This window comes from Canis lupus, chromosome X (genome assembly GCF_048164855.1).
Source record: "Canis lupus baileyi chromosome X, mCanLup2.hap1, whole genome shotgun sequence".
Taxonomy (NCBI): domain Eukaryota; kingdom Metazoa; phylum Chordata; class Mammalia; order Carnivora; family Canidae; genus Canis; species Canis lupus.
The window spans coordinates 79,279,205-79,291,926 of record NC_132876.1 but is presented as its reverse complement, the minus strand read 5'-3'; the positions used below and the strand labels follow the sequence as shown (position 1 = coordinate 79,291,926).

General features: G+C 35.1%; 1 protein-coding gene across 7 annotated transcripts in view; it reads right to left on the bottom strand.

Moving 5' to 3' along the window:
- Window positions 1-12,722, bottom strand: part of PHF8 (PHD finger protein 8) — a 106,587-nt gene that overhangs the window by 14,740 nt on the left and 79,125 nt on the right. For all 7 annotated transcript variants that reach the window (XM_072816968.1, XM_072816966.1, XM_072816967.1 and 4 more), the window contains one exon: window positions 2,701-2,796. In XM_072816968.1, coding sequence (XP_072673069.1) covers window positions 2,701-2,796 — 96 coding nt within the window. The remainder of the gene's footprint in view (window positions 1-2,700; window positions 2,797-12,722) is intronic.

Here is a 12,722-nt window from a genome sequence, read left to right as displayed (position 1 = left end):
AGTAGGCAGAAGACATGAATAGATACTTTTTCCAAAAAAGACATCTGGATGGCTAACAAACACATAAAAAGATCACTCAACATAGGGAAATACAAATCAAAACCAACTGTGCCCCCCAAAATGTCTTAAAAATTTTTTTAATCTAAATTCAATTTACTCCTGATTACAACCTGATTTAGATAAGCAAATTATAAGATATTTTTGGTACAAATGGGGGGGGTCTGAATAAGGATTTGGTATTAAATGATATGAGAAAATAAATGTTACTTCCCTTAGGTGTCATAAAATGGTATTATGGTTGTAGAAGAAAATGTCATTTTCATAGAAATGTATCCTGAACTATTTAGTAGGTCATGATGGATGACAACAGCAAAAATGGCAAAGTTAAGGACCTCCAAACACTCACACCTGAATTAAAATAATGAAAAAACTGGTAAAAATTGTCAGAACAAAGTTTTTCAGAATTCTGGAAATTAACTAAGAGCTTATAGCAACTCTCTAGTAGAGAATTCTAGTGGGGAAGTGAGGGCTGTGAAACAGGAGTGAGAGGGAGACTTTTTACTATACCCACTTGTACTTTTTGTCCTTCTAGAGTTTAATGGGGATTCATTCTAAGTAAATAATCAGAGACACCAACACATATAAAGATGTTCACCCCAAATGTTATTACTAATTGTGAAAACTTGGCAATAGGCTTTTAGCCTCACGTTAAAGGAGGTAAATAAGGTATGTCCATGGGATAGAATATTTTGTGGCCACTAAAATATGTTTATATTTTATGTTTATATATATGGCATAAGGACATATTTATGAAACAATACTTAAAAGGCCAGGTACATTTATTAGTTTTCAACTTTTACAGTCAACTCCTAGTTAATATAGAGTATTAATCACAAGGCAATGTAAATGCTAATAACTTTTACAATGTAAATGAAAATGTGCATTCATAGAAGGTTAGAAGAAGAAAGAGTAGTGTACTAACATCTGTATCTTAGAAAGTGGGTAATCAAGAGAAACTGACAAAGCTGAGAGAATGAGAAATAGAGGCTAAGTTGATACATCAAGAAATGTGGTATAAACCCTATTTTCTTGAGTTTTGGAGGTAACAGTCAGAAAAAAAGAAAACCAGGAGGTTGTTGCTTAGGCATGGAATTGGAGGTGGGGAAAGCAGAGGCAAAGACCATTGCATTTCATCATAAACTTCTCTGTACTATTTGATTTGCTACCAAATATACATATTAATTTGATTAAAAGGCAAAAAAATGTTAAAGCAAGATACAGGATGTATACACTGTAATTTCAACTATAAAAAGAAATACAGAGGAAAAACAGGCTTGAAGGAAACATGTCAAAACATTAACACCGGGGGCTGCTTCTGGGTAGCAGAATCATGAGTGGTTTCTTCTTTATCCTTTCTTCCATTTTCTGTATTTTCCGACTTTTCTAATTTGCTAATTAGCCAGAAACTATGGGGAAAAATACAATCAGAAAATAGTAACATTTGTTGACTGACTCACTAAGAGAATATTTCCTAGGATTACCCTACCACCCCTTTCCCCCAACCCCAAGCAGACAGCAGAAAGGCCAAATAAGGATGGGTGGGGCCAGCAGGGGGTCTCCTGGGGAACCACAGGTACTGAGGTGCCAGCACCCTGTGTGGCAGACTGCTGCAGTACTGCCTTTCAACTTACTCACATCTCCCTGCATCCAAAGGAGGATTCTGCAGCTCCCTCTCTCAAAAGACGTAATCTATTTCTCCACCCCTCAAATTGAAGCTTGACCATGTAACTTGCTTTGGGCAGTGGGACAATAGAAAACATAACATAGGCAGAGGCTTGAAAAGAGCTTGCAAACTGGGGCTTTTGCTCTCTTGCCAGCGGACATGCTTTTGTTATCTTGTGGAAAAAAAAAAAAAAAAAAAAAAAAAGCTTGTGCTGGCTTCCAGATGGACCAGGAGAGACCACAGAGAGAGAGGCACTAGCCACCTTAAATTAGGGCTAGACCTAATTTTGAAGATCTTTTTAGACCATCCAGCCCCAGCCAAGCCAGTCCAGACTAGAACAATAGCTTAGACAACCTACAAATTCATGAGAAATGATCAGCTGTCATTGTTCTAAACCACTAAGTTTGGGTAGTTTGATAAGCAGGAAAAGCTAACTGACATACCCTCCAATGTGAAAACCACCCAACCAATGAGATGAATAAAATTCTATTACCCCCTAAATTCCATGTTCTACTCAATGATCATTCTGCCTTCCTCAGAGCTGGCCTCTCAGCCAGTACAGCTCACAGTCTAAGGAGTCTTGGGCCTTGTATAGTTCAACAGTCAGCACAATTTCTCTCATTTGACAACATATTATCAAAGGTCTGGGATGATGGTAGCAGAATGTTCTCAGAAGCCTCACACTGCTTGTTGGAATCTGCTCAAGATCTTCTTTTCATCTCGAGCCATATAATATCAGAAGCAATAAGCTCCGTTACCTCTGGCTTTGCTGAACTGAGTACATGAAATGTGTCTTATTTTCATTTTCACTCCAGCACCTAACGTGATACCTAGCACGTGGGTGGTACTCAACAAATGTTTGCTGAATAAACAAAGGAGTGACTGAATCATGTCTTCTTATGTTAAATATTCCAACTACCCCCAGCCTATTTTCCCCAAACCATACCTACAGAGTTTAAGGACAGAATACTGATCACCTTTAGGACTCCATGGAGCATCATCTGAATTCTTCTTTTTCTTGGGTCGAGATTTCAAAGCAGGGTCATCATCGTCAGACTCCAGGGAAGGGTAAACTGCAGAGAGAGGGAAAAGCAGGTAAACTGAGATCTCATCCAGAAGGGTGAAAACAGAATGATACCTACACCTCAGCTCCTCCCATTTCTCTACCGGTAGACCCTTGACTTAATTCATACTCAAATGTAGGAATCCCTGAATGTGCCACATACTTTTCATGTCTACTTTTGTACCTTTGCTGCAAATGTCCTTCTCTAAGCATTATCTAATTCTGATTCACTCATTCAACATCCCTTTAGTGAGTAACCTCATGAGTTACTTTACAGATCTTGCAAAATTCAGCTCTAAGATTCACTTCCTAAAGCAGCCTTCCTTGTTCTCCTAATCTGATTCAGATGCCTCCTTAACTCTCCAGAGCATCCTAGGTATACTCTACTGGAGTTATTTGCTATATAGTATTTAAGAGTTGAAAAGTAAATATGTCACCCCCAATTTACAGTGAGGGCAGGGATAGGTATTATTTGATTTCAAACTAAGGGAATCTAACACAATGCAGAGTAAGTACTCAATACATATTGGATGAAATGGAAAAAGAAATGCTATATACATTATTCACACAAAGGAAACAAAAAGACCACTTGGGCTGAACTGGCAACAAGATTACTGAATGATCTGAATGGCAAAACACACATATACAAGTATCTGAATGATCTGATACACAAGAACTGAATGATCTGAATGGTAAAACACATATACACAGGTATCTCATTCTATACACATATATCACAAACATCCAGTTTTATCATACTCTCCTCACAATCCACATGCAACATATATAGGATTTAACAGGACAATGATATAGATAGATCCTACTGATGAAGTCAAACTCTGTGGCTACTGCTTCTAAGTCTAAGAGAAGCAAAGTGAGAGTGAAACTTCTTCCTAATGATCCTACTCCTAATGATCAGCCTCAAATTTCTCCAGAATTCTGCTTCATCAGAGGAATCCAGTCTTGTATTTCCCTCTAATAGGGTCTCTTTATAAGAAAATGAGTTCATTTTTCAGGCCTTCCTTTTTTGAACAAAGAAGTAAAACCCCTGCCTTCTGACCTTAATAAAGATTTTTTTAAAAAAGAAGGGTCACGGAATGTCCCTCAAAATAAATGGCTGCTGGTAACAGTTGTTTGAAAAAGATCCCATCCCTAATAGTCCCAATGGTTGTCAGTGTTATTTTGTTGACTCTAAAAGGGCTTTCCATCTCAAGTAAAGAAGTATGGCATGGTAGAAAAACCTTAAGTTTAGGGATTAGATATTACTTTTAAATCCTGGACTGATCCATTAGCTTTGTGATTTAGGAAAACTTATTTGGGTCTCACTATCTTCACCCATAAAATTGAAAAAGTACCACATGCCTTGCAAAGTTGTGAGGATTGAGAGATAATAAGTATAAAGTAACATGCAAAAGAAATTCCATTCTAAGGTTCCTGTCTTATTCAAGAGAGGTTAAGATGTAGATAATAAGCAAGTCTAGACATTTAAAGAAAATACAAATTAAGATACACATATTAAAAATACAAAGGTAGAAGGAATACTTCAGCAACCACACACTAAAAGGACATCATCTACAAAAAATCCTTTGGAAAGTCACTAAATAAATAGATAACTGTAGTTCACAATAACCAACAACGCAAACTCTGGGGAGGAAGGAAAATATGACTTCCAGACTTACCACATTATATAATATTCAAAATGTCTCAGCTCCAAAAAAAACAAAACAAAAACAAAAACATAAAAAACCCCTTATGAGCCATGCAAAGAAACAAAGTATGTCTTATTTATAGAAAAAAAGAAATTGATAACTCTCCAGGAGGAAGCTGACATTGGACTTTAAATCAACCACTTTTCAGCAAAAAATAGAATATAAATAAGGAGCTAGAAAATATAAAAAGGAACTGAATAGAAATTCTGGAGCTGAAAAGTACAATGTTGTGAAAAATTCATTACAGGGATTCAATAGCAGATTTTTAGCAGGCAGAAGAAATAATCAGTGAATGTGAAGATAGCACAGTTAAAATTATCCAGTCTGATGAGTAGAAAGAAAGAAGAAAAAAAAATGAACAGGCAAAGGACCTATAGGACACTATCAGGCTTACCAACATATTCATATGGGAGTTCCAGAAAGAAAGGACAGAGAAAAAGAGGCAGAAAGATTATATGAAGGTATAATGGCCAAATCTTCCCAAATTTTATGAAATACATGAAGGTAAACGTCTAAGAAATTCAATGAATTCCAAGTAGGATAAACTCAAGAGATCCAAACTGAGCTACATTATATTCAAATAGTCAATAGATAAAAACAGGGAGAGAATTTTGAAAGCACAAGACACAAGCAATTTGTCATTTCAGAGGATAAACAATAAGATTAACAATCAATTTCTAATCAGAAACAATGGAGACCAGTAGGCAGTTAGGTGATATATGTAAAATGCTGAAATAAAAAACTGTCAACGAGGAATAATATAGGGAATAAAACCATCCTTCAAAAATGAAGGCAAATTAATAAGAGTCTCAAGTAGACAACATCTAAGATAGTTTGTCAGTAAACCTGCCCTTTAAGAAATACTAAATAGAGTCTGTCAGGCTGAAATGAAAGGATATTAGAGAATAACTCAAAGTTATACAAAGAAACAAAAACCACCAGGAGAACTACATATAGAGGTATATATAAAAGCCCATATTGTTGTATTTGTGGTTTCTGAGTCCTCTTTTTGTATGCTATGATTTAGAATTCCAATGCATACAATAATAACTATAAATTTGTTAGTAGAAACACAATGTATAACGGTTTAAGTTGTGACAAAAAACACAGATATAGTGAGACAAGTCTTTGTAAGCTACAGAAGTGAAATGGTACTGATTCAAACTAGACTGTTATAAAGTTAAAATATTAATTATAATCCCCAGGGCTTACTCTATGAAAAAAAAACCTAAAACACACGTTAAAAAAGTGAGGAGTGAATCAAATCGGTACACTACAAAAAAAAAATCAAATATAAGAGAAAGCAGTGACAAGGAAATGAGGAACAAAAATGATACAACACATGGAAAGCAAATAGCAAAATAGCAGAAATAAGTCATTCCCTATTGGTAATCACTTTAAAGGTAAATGGATTAAGCTCTCTTAGCTTAGGAGGCAAATTCACCACTTCAATGTAGAATGGATTAAAAACATAGTTCAACTATATACTGCATACAAGAGACTTACAAGTTGAAGCAACTAGGTTGAAAATGAGAGCATGGAAAAAGACATTCCATGAAAATCCTAACCAAAAAGCAAGCTGGGGTAGCTATACTAATATCTCACAAAATAAGTTTTAAGTAAAAAATTGTTACAGGAGGCAAAGAAGGGCATTATATATTAATAAAAGTGCCAATCAATCAAGAACATAGAATAATTAGAAATGTGTAAGTACCCAGTAACTCTCAGATAGGGGTTGGTTACCAGAAAGATCAAGCCATGAGTAGAAGCTTAGAATTTTCAGCCCCAACCCTATATCCCACAGAGAGGGGGGCAGGGGCTGGAAATGGAGTTTGGCATTAGTAATTCATCATGCCTGAATAGGGAAGCCTGCATAAAAATCCCAAAGTTACAGGGTTGAGGGAGCTTCTGAGTTGGTGATGAAACATGCAACATGGAAGTACTGGGAGAGAGATATGCTCAGAGAGGGTGGAGAAGCTCCACCATGCACCTTGCCCTATGCATCTCTTCCATTCAGATGTTCATCTGTATACTTTATCATCATATCCTTTAATGATAAACTACTAAACAGTACATAAACTGTTTCCCTGAATCCAATGAACTGAACCTGAGGAAGCAGTCATGGAAGCCTCAGATTTATAGCATATTGGTCAAAAGCACAGATGACAACCTGGACTTGTGGTTGACATCCAAGGTGTGGTGGGAAAAGTCTCGTGGGATTGAGCCCTTAACCTGTGGGATCTGATGCTATTTTCTGGTAAACAGTGTCAGAATTGAGTTGAATTATAGGACACCACACTGGTCTCACAGAGAATTGTTTGGTTGGAGAAATTCGCACATATCTGGTATTGTAAGTATTGTGAGTATGGTAATAATGTAAAATAAAGGAAAAGCACAGGAGGAAGAAGGAGTGAAGTAATTTTTCTAATATGCAGTAGGCAAAGAAGGGCATTACATATTAATGAAAGGGTTAATCAGTCAAGAAAATATATAACCATTATAAATATATATGTACCCAACAACAGCGCTTCAAAACATAGGAAACAAACATTAACAGAATTGAAGGAAGAAACAGTTCCACAATAACAGCTGGAGACTTAACTACCTTACTTTCAACAGTGGCTAGAACACCCAGACATAGGATCAATAAGGAACTGGAAGACTTGAACAACACTATAAATCAACTAGACCTAATAGACATGTACAGAACACTCCACCTCAAAACAGTAGAATATACATTTTTCTCAAATATACATGGAACATCCTCCAGGATAGACCACATTTTAGACTACAAAACCAGTATCAATAAATCCTAAAAGACTGAAGTATCTTTCTCCAACCAGAATGGAATAAAACTAGGAATCAGTGATAGGAAAACTGGAAAATTCATAAATAGGTAGAAATTAAACAACATACTCTGAAACAACCAATAGATCAAAGAAATTGCAAGCATGATTAGAAAAACTCTGAGATGAATGAAAACAAAAACGCAACATATTAAAACTTAGGGGATGCAGCAAAAGCAGTGCTCAGAGAGAAATTTATTCCTCTAAATGCCACATTATTAAGAAAGATCTCAAATCAATAATATAATTTTATACCTTAAGAAAGTAGAAAAAGAACAAATTAAATCCAAAGCCAACAGAAGGAAGGGAATAATAAAGATTTGAGCAGAAATAAAAAGAGAATAAAAACAATAGAATCAGTGACACCGAAAGTTCATTCTTTAAAAAAAAGATCAACAACAATAGGCAAGTATTTAACTACGTTGACCAAAAAAAGGAGAAGACACAAACACCTAAAATGAGAAATGAAAGTGGGGACATTACTGCAGACCTTCCAGAAATAAAAAGAATTGTAAGAGAATATTATGAACAATCATATGCTAACAAGTTAGATAAACTATATGAAATGGTCAAATTTCTAGAAGCACACAATTACTTAAATTGACTTAAAAAGAAACAGAAAATCTCAGCTAACCTATAACAGTATAGAGATTAAATTGCTAATCAAAAAGCTTCCAATAAATAAAAGTTCAGGACTAAATGGCTTCACTGGTGATTTCTACCAAGCACTTAAAAATTAAGACCAATCCTTATCAAAATCTTCCAAGAAATAGAAGAGGAGGGAACACATTCAAACTCATACTTATGAGGTCCTCACATCAATGCCAGAAAAACACAGGGGAAAAAAAAAGCTACAGACAATATAGTTTATGAATATTGATACAAAACTCCTCAGTCAAATACTAGCAGCCTATCAAAGGGATTATATACCATGACCAAGAGGAATTTATCCCAGGAATACAAGAGTGGTTCAACATAAAAAAAGTAATCAAACAACAAAATTAATCTATCAATGCATGATGGATAAAGAAAATGTGGTATATGTGTAATGGAATACTAGCCAGCCATAAAAAAGAAGGAAATCCTACCATTTGCAACAACATGGATAGACCTTGAAAGTATTATGTGAAGGGAAACAAGTCAGAGAAAGACAAATACTGTATGATCTTGCTTGTATGTGGAATCTAAACCCTAAATTCATAGAAAAAGAGATCAGATTTGTGGTTACCAGAGGCAGAGATTGGACAGCGGGGGAATGAAATGAAGGCAGTCAAAAGGTACAAACTTCCAGTTATAAGATAAATACATACTAATTATTAGTGTACAACATGACAACTATAGTTAATACAACTGGTATATTTGAAAGTTGCTAAGAGAATAGATCCTAAAAGTTCTCAACACAAGGAAAAAAACTTTTTTCTTTTTTTTTGTAATTATATGAGATCATGGATGTTAACTAAACATACTGTGGTAATTTTACAATATATGTAAGTCACATCATTATGCTGTATACTTTATACAGTGCTCTATGTCAATTATTTCTCAATAAAACTGAAAGAAAAAAGGAATGATATTTTTCAAAATTATATGAAAGAAAAAATTAAATTCACTTAAGGTTTAATGACAAAAATATATTTTCTTTTTCCTTAAAAAGTAAAGTCAATATAATATACACATTAATAAAATGAAGTAAACATATGATTACCTCAGTGGATGCAAGTAAAGAATGACAACCCATCACCCATTCAAGATTAAAACATTCAGGAAACTAGAAAAGACATTTATAAAAACTCACAGCTAACATCACACTTAAAAGTAAAAGACTAAAAGCTTTCCCTGAAGACCAAGAGTGAGACAAGTATGCCCACTTTCACCCTACTATTCAACATTGTACTAGAAGTTCTATCCAGAACAATTAGGCAAGAAAAAGAAATAAAAGGCATCCAAATTGGAAAGGAAGAAATAAAACTCTATTTGCAGATGATCTTATTCTATGTACAGAAAATCCTAAAGAATCTTCAAAAAACTATTAGTTAATAACAGAAATCAATAAAGTTGCAGGATATGAGATCAATATAAAAATCAGTTGTGCTTCTATACACTAGCAAAGAACAATCTGTAAAGAATATTAAGAAAACAATTACATTTATAATAGCATCGAAAAGAATAAATAATAAATTTTAACCTAGGAGGCATGAGACTTCTATACTGAAAACTACAAAACATTACTGAAATTAAAGACCTAAATAAATGGAAAACCAGCCTATGTTCATAGATTGGATGTCTTAATATTGTTAAGATGGCAATAACACCCAAAGCATTTTACAAATTCAATGCAATTCCTGTCAAAATACCAATGGCATTTTTTTGCAGAAATGGAAAAGTTGATCCTAAAATTCCAATGGAACTGTAAGGTACCCAGAATAGCAAAAACAATTTTGAAAAAGAACAAAGTTGGAGGATTCCATTTCCCAGTTTTAAAACTTAAAGCAACAGTGATCCATAAATTGTAGTAGTAGGTTAGGATAGTTAGTTGTATAGGATAGACATATAGATCAATGGAATAGAACTGAGAGTCTAGAAAAAAAAACCCCTACATCTATAGTCAATTGATTTTGTTTTTCTAGAGAGAGCGAGCAAGAGAAAGAGAGCAAGTGTGAATGGGGAGAGGGAGGGAAAAGGCAGAGGGAGAGTGAGAATCCTAAGCAGGCTCCATACCCAGTGCAGAGCCCAATGCAGGCTTTGATCTCCTGACCCTGACATCACGACCTGAGCTGAAATTAAGAGTCAGGACAGCCCCATGGCTCAGCCCCATGGCCCAGCTGCCTTCAGCCCAGGGTGTGATCCTCCAGATCCTGGAGATCCTGGGATCGAGTCCCACGCTGGGCTCCCTGTATGGAGCCTGCTTCTCCCTCTGCCTGTGTCTCTGCCTCTCTCTCTTTCTCTCTCTCTCTGTCATGAATAAATAAAATCTTAAAAAAAAAAGGAAATTAGGAGTAGTCAGATGCTTAACTAACTGAACCATTCAGGCACCCTTAGTCAACTGATTTTTGACAAGGGTACCAAGGCCATTCTATGGGGACAGGACAGTCTCTTTAAAAAGTGGTGTTATACAAAGAAAAATAGTAAAATTTTAACTTAATTGATAAATTAAAGTCAAATATTAAAAGTTATTCAAACAATTCGGGGATCCCTGGGTGGCACAGCGGTTTGGCGCCTGCCTTTGGCCCAGGGCGCGATCCTGGAGACCCGGGATCGAGTCCCGCATCGGGTTCCCGGTGCATGGAGCCTGCTTCTCCCTCTGCCTGTGTCTCTGCCTCTCTCTCTCTCTCTTTCTCTCTCTCTCTCTCTCTCTCCATGTGACTATCATGAATAAATAAAAAAATTAAAAAAAAAAGTTATTCAAACAATTCAAATAAAGGGGGGAAATGAGAGAGAAAAAAAAGCAGAGGAGATAGGTATAAATGAAATAATAAAATGGTAAGCCTTTATCTGAACATATCATTAGTTACATTAAATGTAAATGGCTTAAAGAAAGATTATCAACAAGGATTTTCTTAAAAACTACAAGATTCAACTAAATGCTGGCTACAAAAAACTCACTTTAAATGAAATCACATACATATGTTCAAAATAAAAGGATAGAACAGTAACTTAAATCTCCCCTGAAAAGTAGCACTGTGTACATTTTTGATTTTTCGAAATGTCATTGTTTCTTAGTTTCTTAGTCAGTGCTACATCTGAGATTGTATGTTTTTGTGGGTAAATCTAGCTCATTATTTCTGTGCTAACATTTATCACCCTTGACTTCTCCTTTCCCCAAGGGATGGGCATCAAGGCCCCCTATGGGAATACTGGCATACTTGTCTCCTGATGGATTTATGGGACACATTCTCTGGGCTAAATGAGATTTCACAATGCATGCTCCTGGCACCAGATTGCACCAGTTTGTTCCTGCCACATCCCTGCAAGCACTGAAGTCAGAATTCTAAATTACACTAAATGATTATGTGGTTGTATCCATTTGCATTTTCCCTGCTGATACGTGAGGTGTGAGGTTTCCTGACCTCTAATGAATGGGTCACTTCAATCTTAGAAGCTTATTTTCCTTTTTTTTCCAAACAGTAAATACAAGTTTCCTCTTGGTTTAGTTGAGAGAAATGAGGCCTCATCTTATTCTAAATTATTTAAGTGAATAGCAGTGAGGACAGAATCAAGCTTTTTTCCTCTTAATTCTGTGTGAATGTGAATTAAATATCACTTGGGAACCAAAGATAAATGATACAGACTGAGTTCTGGGCCATAGTAAATATAAATGAATGAATGAATGAATGAATGAATGAATAAATGAGGATAGTAAAAGATGTATCATTCCAACATTAATTAAAGAAAACTGGATTGATATCATCAAAGTAAGTTTACATCAAGGAAAATTACCTGGGATAGGAAATAACATAATGACAAGGGGGTGAACTCAACAAGAAGACATAACAATATTAAATATGAATGCATCTAATAGCAGAGCTTCCAAGTCTATGAAGTAGAAATTATGGAACTAAAAGGGGAAATAGAAAAATCCTTAATTATATTTGGGAGACTTCAAATTTCTCTCAGTAATCGATAAAACAAGGAGAAAGAAAATCAGCAAAGATACAGAACATCACTATCAATCAACTTGATCTAACTGAAGTTAGAACACCCAAGACTAGTAGAATACACATTCTTCTCAAATTTACAATGCAAAATTATCAACATAGACTAAACCCTGAGTAATAAAACAAATGGTAGTAAATATTAAATAAAACCAAAAACAGGTCCTTGGAAAAGATCCATTAAATTGATAAGATGCCGGCAAGAATGACAAAGAAAAAAAAGGCACAAATCACTAATATCAAGAATAAAAGAGAGATATGCTAAAGACCTCACAGACATTAAAAGGATAATAGGAGATACTACAAACAATTCTGCACTCATAAATTCTACAATTTAGCTGAAATGGACCAATTCCCTGAATGACATAAACTATCAAAACTCATCCAAGAAGAAATAGATAACCTAAATAATCCTATACCTACAAAGGAAAATAAAACCATAGTTAAAACCTGAAAACAGAAATCTCTAGACCCAGGTGGTTTCACTCACAAGTTCTACTAAACATTTGAAAAAGAAAAGAATCACTAAACGCAACCGCTTCTACAAAATAGAACAGAAGGGAATATTTCCCAGCTCATTCTTTGCCCTGATACCAAAAACTAAAGTCAGAGAGTAAAAAGAAAATTATAGACCAAAATCCATATAAACGTAGACACAAAAGTCTTCAGTGAAATTCTAGTAAATCAAATCCAATAATATATAAAAAGAATAATACACCGTATCAAGTA